Source organism: Mauremys mutica, chromosome 4, assembly GCF_020497125.1.
Source record: "Mauremys mutica isolate MM-2020 ecotype Southern chromosome 4, ASM2049712v1, whole genome shotgun sequence".
Taxonomy (NCBI): Eukaryota; Metazoa; Chordata; order Testudines; family Geoemydidae; genus Mauremys; species Mauremys mutica.
In genome coordinates, this window is record NC_059075.1 from 7,383,905 (window position 1) to 7,408,567 (window position 24,663).

General features: G+C 45.3%; 1 protein-coding gene across 1 annotated transcript in view; it reads right to left on the reverse strand.

Annotated features, from left to right (window-relative positions):
• Window positions 1–18,635, reverse strand: part of PYGL (glycogen phosphorylase L) — a 36,749-nt gene extending 18,114 nt beyond the window's left edge. The window contains exons 1-6 of the mRNA XM_045014151.1: window positions 18,486–18,635; window positions 17,816–18,074; window positions 14,646–14,747; window positions 11,811–11,889; window positions 10,426–10,529; window positions 484–615 (exon numbers count right to left, since the gene is read on the reverse strand). Of these exons, the coding sequence (XP_044870086.1) occupies window positions 484–615; window positions 10,426–10,529; window positions 11,811–11,889; window positions 14,646–14,747; window positions 17,816–18,058 (660 nt within the window). The 5' untranslated portion in view covers window positions 18,059–18,074; window positions 18,486–18,635. The remainder of the gene's footprint in view (window positions 1–483; window positions 616–10,425; window positions 10,530–11,810; window positions 11,890–14,645; window positions 14,748–17,815; window positions 18,075–18,485) is intronic.
• Window positions 18,636–24,663: the final 6,028 nt, after the last annotated feature.

The following is a 24,663-nucleotide window of genomic DNA, read 5'->3' on the forward strand; positions in this document are numbered from 1 at the left end:
ATTTCCTGTCAGCAGCACAAATGTGCTGCATCTTGCAGACTTCTTTTCTGACCACAGTACAGAGCATCAGTTCATTTCCATGGACAAACAGCCAGACCAATAAGCTGAAGGACACTATGATAACACTCAGACAAGTAATAAAAATGCTACTTTACAACCCGCTGAATTTTACGAACTTCCTCCATTTCTACTAATTACATTAAGTAATAAGAGGTTGGTTTTTTTTTGTTTTTTAAAGTTTCACGTAGAGCAGTTTCTAAAGAAATCTCTTTCCCCATCTCCACCTCCCCCCAAATGTCTACAGCTTCCTCATCTGGTGGCAGCCTGCCACCAGATGACTGCCCCGCTTTAAACTGGCCATTAAATGCAGGTGGGACGTTCAAAGCTCTGTGGCGGTTTCCACAGATTTTGTATTTAACTCAAAAGAGGATCCCAGGTTAAGGAGGGCCAAGAAAAGATGCACAACCCAGCTCACGTCAGTACCTGCGTATCGACCCACTTCAGTCCACCCTTGGTGTGTTCCACTCTTCCATAAAAGTGGACAGGCAGCATGTACTCGGGACGGGCTTTCTCCCAGGGGTTGCCGTGTCTAAGCCAGTCGTCGGCTTCTTCCACCTAGAAGGGGGATAGTTAAACAGAACCTTTTTTACCCACACCTTGCGCAAGGTGAAGCAAACGAGCTAAATGCCACCGTTTGCACTAACGCAACAAGGAAACATTTGGGATCGAAGAGGTGATATTTTTAAGACACAGAATAGAGAGTACATCCAAGTGTTTGGATGGAGTTCGAGGGCCCTTTAGGTAGGTCTATGCTGCGAAGAGAAACGCATGGTGGAGAGTCTCAGAGCCTGGGTCAACTGACTCTGGCTCGCGGGTCTCAGGCTGCGGGGCTAAAAACAGTAGCGTAGATGTTCGGGCTCAGGCTGGAGCCTGGAAGCAAACCCAGTGTGTGTGGGGGAGTCTTGGAGCCCCCGCACCCACTGCGGTTTTTAGCTCCGCAGACCGAGTCACACGAGCCCTGGGCTCAGATTGTGTCCCACAGGTTTCTCTTTGCAGTGTAGATGTACTCGAGGAAGCCAGCCCACTAACGTAAAAGTGAACGGGAAGCACATGAATAAGTTAGAGAAATCTAATAAGTGGACTCAGGGCAGTAATGGGTCAAAGACAACCAGGAAAAAATGCCTCAGTTTTTGCTTCTGATTTAGATACTGGGATGAGGCCTAAAGAGGACAGAGAATTGCAAAGCAGTTACTGAACCCTGGAAAGAATAGGGCTGCTTTTTGGTTTGGTTTTATCAATATTGAGCACAGTCCTAGGAAAATTTGGGGAGGGGTGGTGGTGGTGGAGATTTATAAAAACATTCGTGCTTCAGATTATTCCTTGGAGTTGTGTGTTTCAGCCTTTGATTAATTTCAGAATGGAACAAAAAAAAAAGTGGTTTATTTCGCAGTGTTAAGACTGGTAGGCAACTCCGCATATCACTGGCCTACTGCTGAAAACGTAATATCAAGGGTAAGTAGACTCAATATATGCAGACAATTGGAACTCACTCATCTTTTATAGAAATGGGCCATTTGCCACTGTGAAAGGGACATAGCAGTTGGGACTCAAAGAACTGAAAGACGGCTAGGCTAGTTTAGTCCCTACACTGTGTCTTTGTACCTCTGCTAACCTGGGACATGAGAGAAGAGGAAGGGAAGCAGCAGCTATTTTTACATTTTATTTTGGTAAAAAATGTTTTTTAATATTGGGGGGGGAAGGGCTTTTACCACCCCCACGTCTCTTAATTTAAGCAAACTCTGGGCTGCAAGCAACTACCTTAAACACTACAATCCAATAAGGGATTGCAGTATATGGTGGTCATATCAACTGCACATTTCAAATAGTGTCATCAGACCTTCCCTGCTGCGCTGCAGAAGGGCAAATGTTCTCTCTCACCCCATGGCTGGAGCAAAAGGTCTGGCTGGTCATTCTGTCACACCATGCAGAAGACAAGGGAGAGGAAGTCTCCTCCTTAATCTGATCCTCAGCCTGATTAGGTGTCAGTTTTGGTCAGTAAGACATGACAGCTACAATCTAATTGTATTACCAGTGGCTTTTGCTATTACCCGTCTTCCATACCCTTATCTCTAGCCGTGTAACAAGGTCAGACAGTGCTAGGTCAGAGGAACTCAGTGGCACAGGACGCAGGAAGCAAATAGATACCCAGGGACCTATTACCCTTCATCTTCAAAAAGGGGGATAACTTTAGACAAACATCTGAGGGAGGCTCTGTCCATGCACTGACTGGCATCTAGGGGACTCTGGATTTATCATCTTATGTGAACACTGATGGTTTGCTTCACTTCTCCCCCCCTCCCCAACTATTGCATTTTTATTTTCCAGTCCACTTCTCCCTTCTGCAGAACTTTCTAGATAATACAGGGTTTGGCAAGCATTCTATAAGGCCATGTCTATAGTTACAGCTGCGCCACATGTGGTGAAGATGCTCTTTGCCAGTGGTTCTCTCGCCAATGTGCTGGTGTAATTTATATTGCTCAGTGGGGTGGAATAGTCACACCCCGAGTGATGTAAGTTTTTTCGGTATAGGCTGTAGGGCAGACATAGCCTGATTAAATGCTCAACAAAGACACACACCCCGTACACGATTCCTTAACGCATAAGAGGGAGCACTTAACACATGGGGCAGAGAGTTCTCTTAGGGCTCGTCTACACCCAAGATGCTCCAGCTGGAGCGCTGCAGCGAAGATGCTCCCTACACCAATGGGAGCAAGCCACCTACCGGATCAGTGGGTAGTGTTTGATCGGGGATCGATTTATCCCCGAATCGATGCCCGTACACCTCAGCAGGAGGAGTAAGCGGAGTTGACGGGGGAGCTGTGGTGGTCGACTCGCTGCCGTGAGGACAGCCAGGTAAGTCGAACTAAGATACTTTGCCTTCAGCTACGCAAATAGCATAGCTGAAGTTGCGTATCTTAGTTCGAACCCCGCTGCTAGTGTAGACCAGGCCTGAGAGGCAGTAGCTAGGTCGGCAGGAGAATTCTCCTGTTGACCTTGCGTTAACTACACTGGGGGTTAGGTTGGTTTAACTGTGTCACTCAGGGGTGAACATTTTTCACACCCGAGCAACCTAGTTATACCGACCCAATTTCCTAGGTGCAGACCTTAGGCACCCATCTTTCATTGAAAGCCAGTGGAAAGAGGACCTCCATCTCCCATTTATGCCTTTGATAAACTCCTAAAAAGTTATGACTAAGCAGATCCTCAGCACACACCCTGCCTCTTGGCCCTCCCATGGGTCACACTTCAAAGGAAGCCTCCCAAGAGGTCCCCCATCTTAGAAAGCCCTAAACTAATGGGGTTCTGCAGCCATGGATGGTAAGGGACACTAGTGCCACTGATGTCATGTTCCAGTACCAGATATAGACTGGTCAACAGAGGTTGCTTATACACACCAGATGGGATCATCATAAAACCCTTCAATGCTCCGCCAGGTATGGCTGAGGTTTGTTTAAATACAGTATTTCACACACAGTTCCTCCTACTAGCTGAACAGTTTTATACTTTAACATTCCATTACCTCTCCTCTAAGTTCTACGTTCCTACCGTTTACACTTTTAAACCTCAAAGACAGCGAGATAGTCTGTTCAATGTATCAGTCAGTTAACGGTCTCTAAATCGTACTGTTTTCTAATCACATGGCCTGAATGTGAAACACGGTCATCTGGCTGTCCATTAGTTGCAATGACTGACTGCGGTTCACTTGGAATCCTTGAGTATTGTTTTTTGTTCTGCATCGGCCATCTGTAGAGTTTGTTCCTCAACAATCAACAGAGCAAACCACAGAAGAAGTTAAGTATCAGAGGGGTAGCCGTGTTAGTCTGGTTCTGTAGAAGCAGCAAAGAATCCTGTGGCACCTTATAGACTAACAGACGTTTTGCAGCATGAGCTTTCGTGGGTGAATACCCACTTCTTCGGATGCAAAGAAGAAGTGGGTATTCACCCACGAAGTGGGTATTCACCCACGAAAGCTCATGCTGCAAAACGTCTGTTAGTCTATAAGGTGCCACAGGATTCTTTGCTGCTTCCACAGAAGAAGTTGACAGTTTCTGTTGAACTCTTCATTGTTGTTCTCAATCGCATGATCTACGTACAAAATTCTTTTCCTTTACAACAGCTGGAGCTGTCCATCCATTTTCTCCATTCAATTTGACATGAACACCATCACCAGATTCTAGACCTGGCAGTTCTTGCAGTGATGTCTGTTGTAGAAGTGTTCATAAACTCCTTTAACCTTTTTATTCACCTTGACTACTCTCTTCACATCTGTCCACTTTGGAGACAGAACTACTGTTCCAACTTTGGAAAACAATCCGAGTTGCCTTCCCCTCTGGAGTTGTGCTGGACTGTATCCAGTGGCTGCTGGTGGTGTTGAGCAAGGAATGGATCTTCCTGCTGTAGGATTTTCTTGGCTGTCTGTACAGCTCTCTCAGCCTCTCCATTCACTTGTGCCTAATGTAGGCTACTAGTAATATGATCAAAATCATATTTTGTTCAGAAGGACTTGCATTCTGCTGCAGTAAATTGTGGTCTGCTGTCCCATCACAGTTGTTCTGGAATACCGAAGTGAGCAAAATTGCATTTCAGGTTCTCAATGACACTGCAACATGTTATGTCATTCAAGAATATTCCACAATGACCAGGTAATGTCTTCTCAATTTGCATAAATCTGCAGCTAGTCTCTTCCAAGGTCTCTCTAGTAGGGGTGTTTGTACACTGTATGGTTCAGCATTGTCTCTCAACTTGATTTGTAGTGGATCTCCTCTCAAGAGTCCAATATCAAACTCCCCACTGAGTTCTTCCATCTTTCTCACTAGGCCCATCATGGTTGCCTGGCTGTCTTTGATCACTCACACACTGAATGCAAAGCTTTGGTCTTGGTAAGTTTTTCAGTGTTGAACTGGCCCATGCAGTACAGATCCCTCCAGGGCAAGTCAGAGCAGTGCCAGATGACTTCAGCTCCAGGAGGGGTTGAAGTTGATTGCAAGTCCCTTCTGAGATGACTGTGATGTCAGTTCCTGAGTCAATTCTGAAGTCAATAATCTTGCTATGAATATTCAGTTTCACTCTCCAGGCGGGCTCTGTGTCAGCACAAGCTGATAGATCCCAGAAACAATGGCTCTTGATTGTCTGTAATGAGAGTCAACTCCCCGATTGCTTTGGTGCACGAAACAGTTGCATGAAATACGGACATTTAGCATGTACTACATGGTGTGCCTCTGGCTGGACAAGCATCATCTCTTGGGATAGGACATTTTTCCCAGGCCTTGTAGAATTTGTCCCTCTTAGCCTGGGAGTTCTCTCCCCTGGCCTCAGGGGTTTTATGATAATGACTTAACACTGAAGTGTCCATTTACAGTTTCTAAGCTCATTTTCAGTTGCTCTAAGAAGTTCTGCGCTCAGACTGCTCTGCTCTCTGTATAGCTGTGGCTCTCCTTTCAACTGTGGTATCTGCACATGAAAATTCAAACACACTTATACCCACACCAGGCATCTCTAATCTGACCCTTCCTGTTCACTTTAAATAAAACTAACAGACTATAAGAAACATTTAGGGTATCTTTACATGGTTACATTTTTAATTTCATGCAACATCAACCAGTAAAAGGCTTTATTTCAAGTATAACATCCCAGTAACTGCTCATGTTGACAGTCATGGGTTAGCCTGGGCATCTCTGTTTTGTAATCTCTACATTGAACCCTGGTTATCGGTTTGCAAGATCTTCAGTTAATTATTTCCCCAATTTCAACAACTCACTTGCTTAAAAAAAAAAAGATGTTGAAAGCCAGGTCTTCCACCACACTGCAAGACCTTACAGCTCCAAATATATCAGAGTATTTTGAGAGCTATAAGAGAACCGGAGCTCCATGAGAGGCAGATGACCATTGACAGAGAAGCATTCCTTCTAATATGCTTTCTTCTAGACAAAGATTATAATAGTCTAAGACCAGATCTGTTTACAAGGTAATTGGTTCCCTGTTCGCTCACTAACTCAACTGGATCTTGTGAGTGTGATGAGACAGGAATAGATTTAATCAGAATTTAAACCTCATCCTGGAGACCTGCTTATGAAGCAGGTTGGCACCTCAATGAAGAAGTACTGCTAAATGGAAGAATATAGATTAGACACCACCTTAATGCTGCTGAATTAGAGCTGTACAGGAGACAGCAATTATGTACAGGTCATAGGAGTAGAGGACAGGGCCACGTTAAGACAAAGCAACCGAAGGGCGAGGAAGAAAAGTCATTGCCCTGCTGTTTAACTAGCAGCTCTTTAATGGGAGAGACGTTATAAACTGCACGCTGAGGAAGGCTGGCTTTTCATACGATTAGTCACTGCTCCCTTTCCGTGAGTCAGATGGAATTCTGTATAATCAACTGCAGGGCGGATAAGAGCCCATGCCAAACATGAAATGTTAACTAGACTTTAAAATAAATATATATTTACACACACACTTTCCAGGGCCATTAGAAGAGCTGGATACCACAGATTTATGCTAATAAAAGGAGAGTTTCAGATTACAGCTCCAGGTGAAAGCTTCTTAACACACAAGAAACAGGAAGACTGGAGCACTGCAGCTGGCAGAGGACAGCTAGGCCTGTCACAAATAAAGGACTTTCCCAGTTTGCAAAGAGCCAGAAGCCTGGGCCCATAACCCAAAGGACTGAAGCTGTCCCCTGCTAAGAATGGGCACTTTTGAGCTCAGGAACCAGGAAGGAACCTCCTTTTTTGGGGGAGGGGCAGGATTGGCCTAGCTCTTTCCATCTCTAACCTCCATGACCTCATTTCCACGCAGGCCAGTGCTCACTGATATTCTGTCCCTGCAAGTGCATCTTCCTTTCTCCTCACCTCAGCGTTCTCCTTTAGGGGGGCTTCTCTGTCTGACAGAGCCCCAAGGATCTTCTCCTTCCCCTCCTTTGTGGCCCTGGGTCGTCACAAGCCTTCTGTTGGGGGTTGGCCAATGCTGCTCCTCGGCCATGTAAAAGTAACCCTTCCCTGCCCCAGGAAGAGGGGCACTGCCTTTATCACTCTTCCAATTCTACTGCCCAGTGAGCACGAGACACCAAATTCAATCCCAGCATGGGTGGGTGCAGCTTCCAGTGAGGTCAGTGAGATTTATGCCTTTTTATATTATGGCTCAATTTGGCCCCAGAACTATAAATAGCTTCTCCCGCAGTGCAGTGCCCCAACTAGGCATCTTCCCTTGGTGTCGTTCCTCCACCGCATGCTACTAACCAAACCCCACAGCTTCCAGCTACACATTGGCATCTAACTGCACTTTAACTGCGGTTTGCGCACAGGTTTCAAATATGGGCAAAATAAATGAGCCGTTTATCATTCAAATGCTGCAAAGTTCAACAAGGAAGCGTCTTGTCAGCCTGGAGTTCATTTCAGAGCAGCGAGGCAGGAACACCTCAGCCTGGCCAGTCGCTGCTGAACAGACGATTCGTTTGGGTGAACTCAAAGGGCCCATTGTTTCTCCATGCAACGCAGCTATGCCAAGATATGCTGTAAACAGCTTAGTGTTCTGCAAGCACCAACAAGTCAACGTTACCAACCTACAATACTGGTGTTCAAGTAAAATTTGCATTTGTCATTTGCTAAGGCGTTTCATGCTTTTTGGGCCAACCCTGCGTAACAGAGAGAAGGCGGGTTATGTGGTTAAGGTCCTGGATAGGACTCAGGAGACCTGGCTTCATGTCCTGGCTCTGCCACGGACTCCTTGTGAGCTTGGGCAAGTCATTTAATTGCTCTGTGCTCCAGCTCCCCATCTGTAAAACAGGGATGGTGCTTCCTTTCTGCCACCCTTTACAGCTTTAGATATACAAGGCAGACACACTCTTCAGGGCAGGGCCTGTCTCTTCCTGGGTGCATCTCCATACAGTGCCTAGTACAATGAGGCCTGTTGTTATAACGGGGCCTACAAATTTACCCTGACTGTAAGCTCAACTGCTAAGAGCGAGTGAACGTTCATAAATTGTCACAGTGATCTCTGATATAAAATTGTTTAAAAGGAGGATGCAAAAAGGAGACAAAAAACAGATGTAATTTAGAAAGGTTTTTACTAATGACACTCAAGGACTATGTTAAAATTATAACTGGTAAGGTTAAAAAAAATCCCCAAACTAGGTGTGTGTTCAAAATTAGGCCTATTGGTGAACAAAGTAAAGAGAGGATGGAGTATTCCAACCACCACTCCGTTTCGGGGTTCTCACAAAGAGAAGATTATTGGGAAAAATTAGTAAAAGCAGCAGCTGTCTGCCAACAAACACAGCAGCGAGCCTTATCATGGCTGACACCCACACCATGCCCTGGGACCTTGGACCTTCTTTGTCCTAATTCGGAGAGATGTCCTGATCAGACCAGGCCACAGAGAAGGCCCCAGATGACATTGTCGCTGGCTAAATTCCAACCACCACCTGGGATGTGAGACTTTGTCCCCTTTTCCCTTCAGTGTGTCCTTTTCCTTCTCCACCTTATTTCCCCTCTCTCTCTCCTTTTGCCTTCTGTTTAATAAGAGTCTAGCTTAGCCAGCCAAGACCGAGTATTTTACAACATAGCTGTAAGCATGTGACCAGAGCGGCAACTAAAAGCAATGCCATAATCATGTTTGCCCATTCTTGGAGGGGCTGATAAGTCTTCTGGGCCTACGTTTTTCCAGCAGGGAGATTGCAAGCGAAAGTCAACGTCAGACAGAAGCTGCATTTTCTATCTTGGCTGTTCTTTTCTTTCCCTTTTTGTGTTTGTTTTGTCTCATCATCCAGGAGACCGGATTGGGCTTTAAACAGCAAGGACAGCTCCAGCCCATCTCAACAAACTTTTGTTTCTTCACCAAAAAGGACAGTTATTACTATCTAAGACATTGTCAAACAAAAGTGGGAAGGGTTTATTTCTTTTAAAACACCCTCTCTAGCTAAAGGAAACACGGGATGTTGTTAAAATGAAAGCCTTATTTAATACTTGACATTTCAAGTGATTTACCTTTAGTAAAAGGTTAAGGATTTTTAATGGCATGTTTGCCGCGGTACTAAGCGGGCTGAAGTCCCTGTATACCAAACTCTGAACCTAGTTTCAGGCTGGTTAATGATGGATAATGACTGAGTTATGTTAATACCTTTGACCCTGGCCCAAATATTCCATCTAAATCAATGCAACAGGCCCTGATTTCAGTCAGGGCCCCTACAAACGACTGTAATACCAACCCCATGCTCCCCAGCAAGCTAGATTTAAAAGCTGGCATAAGCTCTCTGAATTCCATCACAGTTTGGTGGGACAGGCTGGAACCTAAGGTAGCTTCATTTAGGTTGTAAATAGTGACTGAATGACTCCGGTATTAAAAAAAAAAAAAAAAGTCAGAAGCCCGGGTGGTGTTTATTTTGATATTAAATTTTATGTTCACCTCAGTAGTCAGTGAGCAGCTGATATTTGTATTGACACACCATGGCTTTGTACTACTGTCGGGAGAAGCAAGGGGAGGCACTTTGAACTCACTGGGGAGGAAATTTGGTTAGATGATTCTGAAAAAGTGTGTGTGTGTTGTGTATTTGATGTTGATATGCTGAAATTCCAAGCATCCCAGCCTGTCCCCTGGCTACCATTAAATAGATCCTGCAAACAAACCACCTTAAGCAGCTGAATTTTTAACAATTCTAGATTAAGCACATGTTTTTGCAACAGTAGAAATGTCAAATTTAGCATTTTTTTCTAAAAGGCTTAAGATCCTATACACTAGCCATCTAATGTAACAGCATGGAGTGTGGCCTGACAATGCATCAGGTTAAATAGCTACAGACACAAGGGCAGGCACACATTGGTTTTGGTCCACTGAGGCATTATGTGGTGGCTGCAGAGGGGTGGGCAGAAAGGATTCTCTGTCTTTTTTTTTTTTTTTTTTTTTTTTTTTTTTTTTTTTGAGTGGGGGGGTGTATTTTGCTGGAGGAATGACCCTGTCTTTCCCCACGTTACAAGCAAGAGTAACTCATGTTTTAGGATTTGAGGCATACTTATCAAAAAGCCAATTGCAGGGGGCGGGATTTAGAAGAGCGTTTATATTTTCCCTGGGGGACGGGGAACACCACCTTCCCCACCGTGTCCCCCCGCCCAAATAATTCACATTTCAGACTTTCAGGGCATGTTTCTACAGTTAACAGAATGCTGCATCTTGTACTGGCTCCCCAAAATGCAGCTTCACTGCCTAAATTAATCTAACCCAAGAGATCTAAAGTACTAAGACTTGGACAACACGTGATAAACTGGACAAAACATCTCAAGTGACCCATGCCCTCAGTGTCGGTGTTTAAAGGACGCATTCTTTTCTTCTAGAAGGAGGGGAGGGAAACAGCAGGGTTCTGCTTATGTGTACCTGCCATCCATCTCGGATCTTCTGGTTGAAGATTCCATATTCGTATCTGATGCCATACCCATATGCAGCAAGCCCAAGTGTTGCCATTGAGTCAAGGAAGCAAGCTGTTAAGGACAGACAATTTAGGGACATATTTAGCGACGTTTCCCATTATGGTTTCATCAGCCCCCAAAAGCAACAAGCTTACAAAACATCACAAATATAAAAACCACAGGGCTCCCTACTGTGCGCTAAGTTGAATGGTGCATTTACACAGTCAATCTCTGTTCCAATCCACATCTTCCCATTGCTTTAATTCCTTGTCTGCCTACCATGCTCCACCACATACCGCCTCCCCAGTTGTGCATATGGCTCCAACTCCATGCCTGCCGCACCACACGTATCAACTTCCATGCTACGGAAACAAGTAGTTGGAGGACTAAAGAAACACCAATGGAAAGCAGATGTGGATGGGAGTCAAGATACAGCTAGTCTTGGAGAGTGTTCCGAGTAGACAATGAAGCCCAAGGGTGGTCTGATACTCAAGCAACTGGAGATCACCACCGGGGTTTGGAAGTCCAGTCCCACTTCCTTTTCCATCAGACCCACATGCAGCACTACACCAATACGAACCAAGAGTATCATAGACCGTCCCTCCCTCCCCCAACACGCACCTTCCTCCAAAACAGTCCTGTGCTACAGACAGCATTTGCAGGGCCACTGGTTCAAAGTCATATCTGCATGTCTGTTATCCTATTATTCAGCCAGTGTCTCTACTTTCTGGAGTCAACATTTTGCAAGTTACAATTAGCGCCCGGCTGAGGAGGGGAGATAGTGAGCTTCTGTGAAAAGAGGCCAGACTGAAGGTGCCAGGTGGAGTCCAAGAGTGAAACAGTCCATATCTAAACTATTTGGCTGACAGCTTAGTGAATGAAAGGGAATTATTTTTATTAGGGGAGGGGTGTGAGGGAAAGGCAGGGAGATCACCTAGATGGGACAAATTAGTGCCCTGCATATTCACCTCATTTCCCTACCACCAGCATTGTCCACAATGTTCATGCTACAAGGTGGCATGAGCATTTAATTTACACTTATGATTAGGCAGTTATGTGCTAGGACTGCTCCTTATTATGCTACTTGGGATGACTATGTTGTTACCTTGTCTCCCCTTGGTTGTGTCTGCTTGTGGTGTCTCGTCAACTGCTAATTGCAAGCACTTTGAGGCAATGACCGTCCTTGTACTATGTGTGCGCCAGCACCTGTCACACCGGGGCCCTGGTTGGAGCCCCTAAGTTCTACCACAATGCAGGAAGACAAGTGCTCCTCGCGTTCATGGGAAGAAAGCCCAATATGCACTGGACTGCTTGGTAAGTTCTCAAATCATAACCTCCCGGAAGCTCCCTTACCAGCCAGTCTTCCAAGACCTCCGTTGCCAAGGCCAGCATCCTCTTCAATGTCCTCCAGCTCTTCTATATCCAGCCCTAGCTAAATAGATACAGAAGAGAGATGAGCTCTGGTGCTCTTGAACTCAGTGACAGAATGAACATTTACAACATCCACTCTGCCACGAGGGAGCAGGAGAAATACAGGAGCGAAGATGCAAACAGAGCTACTGCAAAGAACCCCGTTTACCAGTTGCTCTGAACACAATTAATTCAGCACTGCAACATCATCCCTTGTTACTATCCTGGCAGGCAGGTGCTCAAGAAGGAACTTCTTTATTGGATTCCAAGCTTAACCAGACTCATCTCTGCAGCTGCAACAGTGAATTTCCCCCAAAGCACCTTTGCTGCCCTACCCGTCCCAGGCGCTGTGGACAATAGCCACGTAAGCCCCTCAACCCCAGCCCACTTGCACCGATTTATATAGCACCTTTCATCTGAAGGTGCCAACGTGCTCATCAAAACTTCACAACATAGAAGAGAAACATTTCGCCCTCCACCAGTGAAACACAGCTCCTTTTGGAGGATGGTAACCACCTATAACAAGAACACTACGCAAGAGTTCAGGACGTTAAATGAATAGCTTATCCACCTGAAACTACTAGGGTAACTAAGCATGAAAAGCATCAATACTTCATTGGTTGTTAGCCAGGGCACCAGGGTTAACACACTTATTCTTCCAAAGAGTGCCAGAGAATTTTTATGATCTTCAGCTGTCAGGACATTGGCCTTAGATCTCATTCAAAAGACAGTGCCTCCAGAAGCACAGTGCCCCCTCACACCTGGCTGTGGCATTGCTTTATTTCTGGCAGTAGGTGTCACATATACTATACTACTTTACAATTTTTGCAAAGGTTTCCCATCCAAATACAGACCAACTCTGATCCTGTATTGCTTATATCTAACAAGGTAACCTCTCAACTCATGGTGCATACTATGAAGAAGTTTTGGGAGACTGGAACTGGATTCTAACACAGAAGTTTGCTAGGCATTTTTTCGGTAGGTAAGTTGCTGTGCCTTCGTATAGAACATTTTTGAAAATGCTGTACTCTGTATGAAAACTCTGAGTTTATGCCACATGAAACTAGGCCTAGCAATATATGGGGCAGGGACCTTGCATTTGCACTAGATTAGAGTTATATTTCAACATTATATTTTACAAACAGACTTCTTTAGATACTCTAGAAAAATCCATTTAAGCTAGCACCTACTGCTAGTTAAATTATTAATTTTTAGTTATTGAAAAGACCTAAAGAATATTTTATAAAATTATTACTCAGTTCATACCAATAACCAAGTACCAAGGCTGAAAATTTCTCAGAATAGAACCATCCATGTAACAAAAACACATTTAAACAATATCTTCTCCAATCAACCAGAACAGTACATTCCAGTAACTCCAGAGGTACATTAACATTAGATTCTTTGTTCAAATACATTTTAACACATTCCTCTGTGAAAACAAGTCCCTCACCTTACTGCTATTCTCTTTGTATTATGAAAGTGAAATATAAGTGAAAAATTCAGAAATAAACATGTTTCAAAAGGAGAGCCAGTTGTTCAAAGAATATCCCTCCTGCTGTGTAACTGCTTAAAAACGCCCCGCACTCTAGAGAGCATACTGTTAACAAGAGTACAAGGACAGTGAAGGGCAGAATGGAATAAAGCCACTTTCAAAGCTTTGGAAGGACAGTAGCGGTCGGACAATGATGAATGGTGGAACAAAGCCAAGCCACGAATGGATTTGCATTAGTCATCTCAAGCCCATCCTAAATGTTTTAGTTTTATTCCACTCTTCACTATTGATTCTAGAGAGAACCATCTAATGGACAAGTTTCTGTTTTCCCAAAGTTTAATAACCTGATTTAGGGCCTGGATTTTCAGATACGCTGAGAACCCAAGGCTTCCACTGACCTCAGTTGGAACTGAGAGAACTCTGCACCTCTGAGAATCAGGACCACAGAATTTTGAGACTCCAGCAAGTTGTGACATTAAGTGGATTTCAATTTGCTGTCTCTTTAGTATTAGGATTTACATGTCCATGGTATCAGAGCATATGTTTTACATACACTGCTGTACCTGGGTACTACGTTTTCTGGTAGAATACAGGCTGATGGTTTATTGGCTGATTTTAAGATCACTTTCTGTATCACCTGGGATCACCACCACAAGTAGGAGTAACACTGCTAACTGCAGACCAAAGATAACCTTGCTCCACTGGAGCTGATGGAGTTATGCCTCCTTAAGCCAGGGAGGAACTTGCCCCAAAGTCTTGGGCTATTATGCTCAAAAACACAGACTAATTTAATGTTAAGGTTTGACGCTCTGGTAGTAATAAATCAATGTACAGCATGTCTCCGTTTTACTAAAAAATCATGAGTCACTCTGGATTTAGAGAACACTTAATAGTTTATATACATACTCTTGTTAGCCAAGAAGTAACTATTATACACCACCTACTCTGCGACCAGCCCGCAAGTCTCAGACAGCAGTGACAAGTAACATTTCTGTTCCTGTTAAAAGGGGAAGTTGAATTTTACCCCGAGGTTTATTCTGATGCTGAAATTTTGTAAATGCAGTAACATCCTGTCAACCAGTGGTGCCAAAAGCAAAGACATTTCCTTATGTAGCCAACCCACTGAACACTCAGTCAGTTAACATTCTTCCAAGACCTTTACTTTGGCCATTTAAAACTGTGTCTATCAATTGAATTCTTGGTCTACAATATTCTCCATCCCCTGCAAACAAACCCTAGTGACTAAATATTAGTCAGCTAAACCACACTATAAACACACTTACCTGATAAATTGCCTCATCACAAGCATTCTGCAATCCAAGGTTTATCATGGTGTTCTGTAAGGTACGGCCCATATAAAATTCTAGAGAGAGATAGTAAACTCTCTGAAACAAAGAAAAATGAAAGCAAATCTTACTGAAACATGTAGAAACAGTCTCCCCAAAAATGTTCAAGATCTGGAAACATTATTTTGGCATCTTGTAAATCTAAGAGTAATAAAACCAGCTTATATTATCAGGAGGACTCTTAAGTCTTTGTTAAGGTTACACCTTGAATAGAAAATCCTGATTATTGGCTGATGCCTTGATTTAAAATAAGCATGGCTTTAAAAATTCATAAGCCACTTTGGGCAGGGAGTGAGGGATCCTAACCCACAGATTTCACTTAAAAAAAAAGGCATTTTCAGCCTTTAGGATTGTAGAGATAACCCCATGCAGCTCTCTCTTCCTGAGTCTGCAGACGGACTGCTTCAGGCCTTTTGCTAATATGCTGTACATGTAACCAAAGGAAAGGCTGGAACTAGGGTGGATACTGGAAAAAAAAAATGATAAAGCATGCCATGCAACAACATGGGGGAAAAGGCCTAACGACTTCCAACCCTGTGTTCTACAGCCTCACTGCTATTTTTAAACAATTGATGCTCACACAGGGAGAGGAGAAGGGCCTGGTAGGTCCAAGGTGGACGAGGTTGAGTTTTGTTTGAACAAAGGTATCAGAACTCCTTCAAGAGCCTTAACCTGCGACCGACAGTTTCACTGTATCAATGGGAGGTGTGCATGTTCAGGTCAAAGGCAGCATGTGGCCCTATGTCTATGAAACCGAGTTAAAATGTAAATGAAGCAGCCCTTTCAAATTAAACCAGGCTTTAAAAACACCAAACAAGTGACCAGACTCCAACGCACAGAGTGCTTTTAAGAGCGACTCCTGTTTCCTGAACAAAACCATCTAGATATAATCTCCCTTGATGCAAATATTCTAAATAATACAAGCCTTTGTTCCCTGAAATGTAATTTCCTCCAAGGCTTGTTATTTTTATTGCAGTAGTGCTCAGAGACTCTAGTCCGGGATCATGGCTCTACGGTGCTAGGTGCTGCACAAATGACAAACAAAAAGATTTGTCCCCCTGCCCCAGAGAGCTCACAATCTAGGACTGTAACAATATGCAACGGGTGGGAGGCAAGGTAACAGTAAAGACAAGTATATTTGCATAAATGGTCACCGTAGTCACAGCTACATGCCACTCGAGCCAATGCCTGCTAGTGATCTGTGCGCATCACAGCAGAGGTTGGGTGTAAGCAGGGATTTAGAAGAGAAGGTGGCAGCTTTGTGAATGTTGGCAGGGGGTTCCTTCCACATGTAAGCCAGGGTGTGAGAAAGAGCGCAAAGGTGCGTTTCGCAAAAGCAGACATATGAGAAATCATCATTGGCTGAGCAAAGGAGGGGTCAGCCTTGTGATACGTAATTAGACTGGATAGACAGAGGGACTTTCAAATCATGTCACAAACTGGATTACTGTTTAATCCACTAGCAAGCACAGTTCTGTGTTCAGTATAAACCAAAGTGGACAAGCAATGACCCTAGAAGAATGTTAAGCCAATTCACCTGAGACTGTTTGATCTTTTTACTTCAGTCCCTTCCTTCTCAGAGGAGCCCGAGGGCTCAGAGGATGGACATGTCTCACTTGGTCATGTGATACACAAGTTCTCATCCTCCTCCGCTACATTTGATCCAACAATGTTCCTAGTTCCCACAAGTACCTGAAGTCCCTGGGTCTCCATGAAGTACATGTATGCTGCTAAAAGCCTCATCTACTCTAAAAAATTTTGAATTACAGGGCCTGGGTTTTCCTAGGAAAAAAAATGCCACCTGTATGTGCAATGCTGCAGACCACAGGAAGCACTACACAAGTCTCTTGAGATATGACAGTTCTGCACTTTTTGGTTTCTTATTGCCACATTATAAGGATCAGAGTTAAGAAATCTAGCAAGGGGGTAAGAAAGATGTACTTTGGCTTGACAGTCTTCTTCAGTTGAAGTTCAGAGCAATATAAGAAAGTGAGTTTATATATAAACAATTGTGAACCACGGCTAACACGGCACATTCACAACATAATCATAAAAAGAGGCTCCTTACACTTTTGCGGTGGCTCATGTAAAGTATTCCTAAAATGCTCAAAGAAAGTTTTAAACGCTAGTTTTAAACGCTAGTTCTAAAGCACGTACAGCTTTGAAGTTCTGTCACTACCAATTACTTTTGCTTTTATTTTGAGCAAAATTGTCAGCTAGAGGCTGACGCTGGCCTTTTTCATCCCTTAAACTAATTTACCCTAAAAGGGTTTTGAGATATTTGTTGGTAGACCAGACTCATTGGACAATACAAAAGGGGGTGGGAACACACAGGAGGAAGCGCTGCGGTGCAACACAGCAAACACTTTCTTTCCAAGCGTTGGATATTGGTGTTTGCAGCCAAGTTTTGTTCAACTAGCAAAACAAGTTAAAGTGACCTAGTTTGTCTAAATCCAGCTCCTGGAACCAGGGACAAATGAGGAAGCAGATCCACCTCTCTCCCTAAAAACCTCTGGTTCCAGCTGAATCCAAAGCAAGAGCAAGGAGAGATTTAGCAAGGTTTGCTCACAAGGGGTTTAAGATAGGGCAGTAATGTCTCCTCCCCACCTCCAGCATCTAGTCAGGGCGGCCCCTGTGCCAAACATGAAGTAGCCTCCCCACTCCTGAACCTTGGAAGGTCTTGAGCATAAACACAGGCACCCCTGGCTCGAAGTGGTTTCCATCAGATACAGGTTTTGCAGTTTCATTCGATGGCTCTCAGCACCCTCACTAGACAAGCTGTTCCAGGACTCCTGGTCTTGAGTCAGAAGCTCCCCAGCCTTCCCATAACTTGAGGGATTTATATGACTGTGTCCCGGCGTTGGGACCACTTCCCTGGGCAGGTCCCCAACTCACAGTGCCTTCCCCCTCCCCCCTCCCCCCACACTGTGCCCTGGGTACCTTGCACACCAGTATGCTCCCCCAGACCCTTAGCTACCCACCTCCTGAGGGGCCCTCCCTGGTGCCCATCTGGGGCTTGTGTACCCCTGGCAATCCTGGACTGGGTTCCCTGAACCTTGAGGACCTACTCGCCGCAGACCCAGTGCACGCCCCCCACCCCGGCTCACCTTGGGGTCCTTCTCGTAGTAGTACTGCTGGGTGCGGATCCACCTGCCCACCAGGTGGTCGCGCACGGTGTGCGCCAGGGCGAAGTAGTAGTCGCGGGGGGTGGCCACATTGCGATCCTTGACCAAGGTGAAGTGCAGGTGCCGGTTGAAGCCCTTCTTCAGCTCGGCCACGTTCTCCACCCCCACGATGCCGCGGATGCTGATCTGCTTCCTCTTCTCCTGGTCGGTCAGTGGGCGCGACATCTCTGCGGGCCCGGGGCTGCGGGGGGCCAGACACACGCTCAGCCCCGGCGGCTCCCCTCCCCCCTGGGGTACACTCAGCCGGCAGGGAAGGGGGCCCAGGCCGCCTCTCGCCCACCCCACGGGGGCTGGCTACCCCTCGCCAGCCCGCAGGGGAAGGGCTGGGTGATCCGGGGAGGGGACACCCCCCCCCACAAATGGGGGGAAGCACCGGGGATAGAAAAGGGTCACACACACGCACAGGGCTGGTGTGTAGGGACCCCCAGGCCCCTCCAGGGGGGCACGCAGGGTGGTTGGCCCCCTCCAGGAATGGGGTGGGGGCTCTGGGGCGCGCTTGGGCACAGGGAGGGGCCCCCTTCCCCCCACGGGTCCCCCGCAGCACAGGGCGCCCCCCGGGGGGACGCTCAGCGAGGGGCGGGCGGCCACTCACCCGGTCTCGGGGCGGCTGCGGGCGCGTCTGCCGGGGCTCGGGGAGCGGCGGCGCCCCGCCCGCCGGTATTTATAGCCCGCGGTTGGCTGCCGCGCTGGGAGCGGCGTGGGCAGCAGCCACTCGCGGCCGGGGCGGGCGGGTTCCTCCCGGGCGGCTGGCACCGCGCTGTGCAAACAGCCTCCCCCCGGCTGCAGCCCCTGGGCGCGGCCAGTGGCCGGCGGGGCGGGGCGCGACCGCCGAGACACCCGCCCCAGCCTGCCGCCTGCGCGGACCCCCGCCGGGCTCCGGTGTTTGTCTGCTGAAGGCCCCCGGGGCTGCAAAGCGGGGCGGGCTGCGGTGGCCTGTTTGCAGGGACTTACCCCCCCCCCCCTTCCCCCACCTTTGAGCCTGGGCTGCGGCTGCTTGGGTGCGGCGGGTTTGAGGAGAAAGGCAGAATCGGGGTTGTAACAAACTCCGCGGCAGCAGCCTCGGCTGCGGACTTTTGCTCCCTGGCACAGTAACAAACTGGCAGCTTGGTGAGGCCGCCCCCCTCCCCCCCAAGGAGCTCTTCGCAAACAGCTCCGTGCACCGCCTCCCTGGAGCCGAGCGCGTCTCAGAAACAAGCACTGGAGGCTGGGTTAGTGCTGCCCTGGCCTCCCTCCCAGCGCAGCCAAGCAGGAGAGGAGGGAACCACAGGGGAGACTAGCTCTGGTCTGGAGAAGAGCTCCGAGTAGTTGGAAAGCTTCTCTCTGTCACCAACAGGAGGGCTGCGCCTATAAAAGATATTCCCTCACCCCCCCCGGCTCTCTCTCTCAGCCTTAGAAGGAATTTATCTCCATGTACTGAAATGTTAAAAATCAAATCCTCGCCCAGAGCTACAATTTAAGGAAAGAAACATCAACCCTCCTTCTTCGGAGTATTTCGTCCACACCCTCCCCTTGTTCTGGCTAGCCTGCTTTTCCCATAACTGGTCTGCGTGTTTGACTCCCATTGAAGTCAAGTGAAAACGCTACAAGGCCTGGTTCTTGTTGGTTTACCACACCCTGGAAATTAGATCTTATCTTGCTTCCAAATAGTTGTTGTCTACCTCCATCTTCACTTGCGGGAGAGTTTCTTGATAAAGAATGAAATACTACTTCTACTTTTCTGTTAACCAACAGCTATGTTTGTACTGACTCTCCAATTCGGTGTATTAATATATGGAGATACACCTATCTTACAGAACTGGAAGGGACCTTGAAAGGTCATTGAGTCTAGTCCCCTGCCTTCATTAGCAGGACCAAGTACTATCCCTGGCAATTTTTTCCCCCTAGATCCCTAAATAGCCCCCTCAAGGATTGAACTCTCAGCCCCCTGGGGTTAGTAGGCCAATGCTCAAACCACTGACCTATCTCTCTATCATAGCCCAGCTTGGTAAAGCCAATCAAACCAAAGAAACAGGACTGAGAAAAGTAGACTGTGTTCTGCCCCCCCTGGCCAGTCAAAACTATGGCAGAGTGTGGAGTAAGTTATCAGTTTCAAGTGCCATACCAAGAACACAGATTTTATATCCTCCATGAAATAAATGCTTTAAGAGCAGCTACAAAAATGGTATGTAGAAAATGTGAATGAAAACATAGTGGCTACACAAGTCAGAGATGTGAAGATCACTAGTAAAACTAAGCCTGTGTTAATGGTCAACTGCTAACTGCAGTCACATGTGCTAACTGCCACTAAACTCTTTGGCCCAGCGAGAGTTCCTCCATATTCATCAGAATGTAATGCACCCACCTGGTAAGATGACTGGAAAAATAACTGTGTCCATGGTGTCCATCATTAAGAAGTGTCATGGTCGTCGTCCCCCTGACATACACACATTTAGCAAGAAGAAGAACAGGAGTACTTGTGGCACCTTAGAGACTAATTAACAGGCTAATTTTTTCAAATATTAGCCTCTGATTTGGGGTATCTACATTTTTGGGCTCTGTGATGGGGTATTACATGTTACCAGTCTGGGTTCTAGGAAGTGCCACCCTGGTACAACGAGAATCCGCACCCCTGCTTTCCATGCTGGATAGGCCAGAATCTGACCAGGACAAATTAAGTGACTGTGGAATAGCTACAGCTGGGCTTATTACACTACAGTAAAATAATAGGCAGGAAAGAAAAGGGGGGAGTGTGTCATAACCGGGAAAGGGAGGATTTTTATTTGGGACTCTGCTAAAGTTTGGAAATGGTAGGCAAACCTTGTTTTATTTGCAGAGCTTTCTCACAGCTGGTAAGGGAGAGCCCACCCTTAGACAGACCCCCACTTTAGGTATCTAAATCTCAGAGGGGATGGCATTTATATTGACTTGTTGAGTGGCTAGATGTTTAACTGATGGTCCGAATGCACACATGAGATTTGTGCCTATAGACCAGAGGTTTAATCAGGGGCCAAGCTGAGAGTTATTTGGAAACTTAGCCCAACACACATAGGAATTACATTATGAGAATCTCATTAGGAAAGAAAGAGGTTGCATTCATATTGATTTCTTTTAGTTTAAGTCATAAAGTGAAGAAGGAAGGAAGGCTAATGTTTGCAATCAAGCATGCTTATGCTGTCAAGTTAATGAAATACACCGGTGCTGAAAGAGGCAGTAAATAAAAAGAATTGAAACCTAATAGTGTATTTATAGGGACGCTTGACCACAGAGTGGAATAATCAGAAATGTAACTGTTTGGTAATGAACGGACTCAGTTCAGCCATTAGCCAGACATACCAAGGTCCTACCTTTGTTGTTAAAACAAGGAGAACCGAAAAGGAAGATTTACACAACTGTTTCGACCTGCTGGAAAACCACAGGTCTTGAAGTGACTTTGTATTGTATAATGGACTAGTAAAACAAGTTTTAAAAGCATCAAAGAATATGGAAAGGACTTTGTATAAATCATAAGAACGGCCATACTGGATCAGACGGAAGGTCCATCTAGTCCAGTATCCTGTGTTCTGACAGTGGCCAATGCCAGGTGCCCCAGAGGTACAGAGAACAGGTAATCATCAAGTGATCCATTCTCTGTTGCCCATTCCCAGCTTCTGGCTAATCATATGAACTTTAAACAGTCCAGTTAAGCAGCTCACAGAGAAGGAGAAACTGCAACTTGAGCAAGCACTTTAAAGAAAACATGCAATAGAAGAAAATAATTGTGGACATTTGTGTGTGCAAGTGAGTGAAATTAGCTTTTCCCTACAAATGGAGAATTAGAATGTTTCATGAAATTAATGGAAAAGAGGATTCTAGAAAGAACAAAGAGGGGCCTGGATAAATTAAAGATCTTATCTGAAACCAAAAAAAAAAAAAAAAAAAAAAAAACTTGAGCAAGCATAACTGCAAAACTGGCCAAGAGCTGCACCACAAAGGGGCCCATAGAAAGAGACTTGTGGAGGTTAGTTGCTGACCGGAGCAAGCCAGCCTGTGTTCAAGGTATGTACCATAAAGATGGTGCCAACAGTTATGGCCTAACTTGTCTGACACAAGCTGGTGTGACAAGTTGTTCTGCAGAAAGAGACTAGAAAATTCCAGTCCCAGTTGCAAGAACTCAAAAGCTGATGTTGGTTCTTCCCTGATTGGATGGTGAGAAAGGATGACTCTCCTTGCGGTTGGACATTCTGAATCTTCAGAAGAAGTATGAGTCACCATCTAAACTAAACTACTCAAGATAGTTAAGACCAAAGCAGATTGTGAAGAACTTCAAAAAGATCTCTCAAAACTAAGTGATTGGGCAACAAAATGGCAAATGAAATTTAATGTGGATAAATGTAAAGTAATGCACATTGGAAAAAATAACCCCAACTATACATACAACATGATGGGGGCTAATTTAGCTACAACGAGTCAGGAAAAAGATCTTGGCGTCATCGTGGATAGTTCTCTAAAGATGTCCATGCAGTGTGCAGAGGCGGTCAAAAAAGCAAACAGGATGTTAGGAATCATTAAAAAAGGGATAGAGAATAAGACTGAGAATATATTATTGCCCTTATATAAATCCATGGTACGCCCACATCTCGAATACTGTGTACAGATGTGGTCTCCTCACCTCAAAAAAGATATTCTAGCACTAGAAAAGGTTCAGAAAAGGGCAACTAAAATGATTAGGGGTTTAGAGAGGGTCCCATACGAGGAAAGATTAAAGAGGCTAGGACTCTTCAGCTTGGAAAAGAGAAGACTAAGGGGGGACATGATAGAGGTCTATAAAATCATGAGTGATGTTGAGAAAGTGGATAAGGAAAAGTTATTTACTTCTTCCCATAATACAAGAACTAGGGGTCACCAAATGAAATTAATAGGCAGCAGGTTTAAAACAAATAAAAGGAAGTTCTTCTTCATGCAGCGCACAGTCAACTTGTGGAACTCCTTACCTGAGGAGGTTGTGAAGGCTAGGACTATAACAATGTTTAAAAGGGGACTGGATAAATTCATGGTGGCTAAGTCCATAAATGGCTATTAGCCAGGATGGGTAAGAATGGTGTCCCTAGCCTCTGTTCGTCAGAGGATGGAGATGGATGGCAGGAGAGAGATCACTTGATCATTGCCTGTTAGGTTCACTCCCTCTGGGGCACCTGGCATTGGCCACTGTCGGTAGACAGATACTGGGCTAGATGGACCTTTGGTCTGACCCGGTACGGCCTTTCTTATGTTCTTATGTTCATCTGATTGGTCCATGCCAGCACCTCCAAGAAGAGGAATCAAGTTGTGCTGCCCAACAGAAACAGGATAAAATGGCCTGTGTTCATCAGCACATTGCTTCCTGAAAGCCAAGGATACCTGGAAGGGACAAGATTGATAGTCCTGTCTGTCCTTTGTTCCACTTCTGTTTGGCAGTGTCATCTGCTGTCAATGATCACTGAGCTGAAAGTGGAGGGGCTGATTAAAGATCTGATGATAAGTAACACCCAAAGGCTCTCTCTTGGATGATGACCCAAATCAGTTAATTTACTACTTCCTAAAACTGAGCACCCAATTAGTACGGAAGTGTACATGCTTGTGTATGTGTTTTAAAGCTTCTCACAGAGTTACAATTATGTGACTTTGTTTTGTAACAAGTTCCAAACAAGATTGATATAAAGTAGCTTTAAAACTGAATAAGTTACTATTGTTAACTAGGATTTATAGAACACTGGTTCTACAGTGATGAATGGTTTCACACTGCCTGTCAGGTTCTAGGTGCAGATAGACATGAAAGAAAACCAAGTGTGCAAGCTTTTTGGCCTGCACTCAGTCTCTACAGAGACAAGGTGGGTGAGGCACTATCTTTTGTTGGACTGAACTTCTTCGGTTGGTGAGAGATACAAGCTTTTGAACCACACAGAGCTCTTCTCTAGGTCTGGGAAAGGAACTCCCATGTCACAGCAAAATGCAAGTTGGAACAGATTGTTTAGTAGTTAGCACATATTGTAAGGGACCATTCAGGGTAGAGTGGCTCATTAACAGCTCTGCAGTCACAGAACAAAAAGAGGGGATCAGGGGGTTAGATTGTTGTGAGAAGCCATACAGCCAGTGTCTCTGTTCAGTCCGTGATTTTTGGTGTTTAGCAAAGTAATGAATTTAAGCTCCCAGGCTTGTTTTTTGAAAGTGCTGTGTGGATTTCCTTTGAGATTGAGGGCTGATAGGTAAGATATAGAGTCTATCCAGTCTGTCATAAATGTAGGAGTTTATTTTAGGTAGTTAGGAGTGCCAGTTTACTTACGTGCCAATTCACAAAGGTCTCCTTCCTAGTGGATTGATAGTAGTTAATCCTTTTTAACCTATTTCCCAATTAATATTAACCCCAGGCTCTGCCTAACATGACCCCATTGGCATGTAATCTAGCTTTGGATTCAGAGTAGCAGCCGTGTTAGTCTGTATCCGCAAAAAGAACAGGAGTACTTGTGGCACCTTAGAGACTAACAAATTTATTTCAGCATGAGCTTTCGTGAGCTACAGCTCACTTCTTCGGATGCAAACTTCGAAACTGCGAAATCACCTGATCAATATCCTATACAGCAAATGGGAAGATTAAGCCTGAACTCTCAAAACTAGATACTCTCATGAAAAACCAACCTTCTACACAAACTTCCTCATGGATAGACTTTACAAAAACTAGACAAGCCATTTACAACAAAAACTTTGCTTCTCTACAAAAGAAAAAGGACACTAAACTGTCTAAACTGCTACATGCCACAAGGAGCCACAACAGTAGC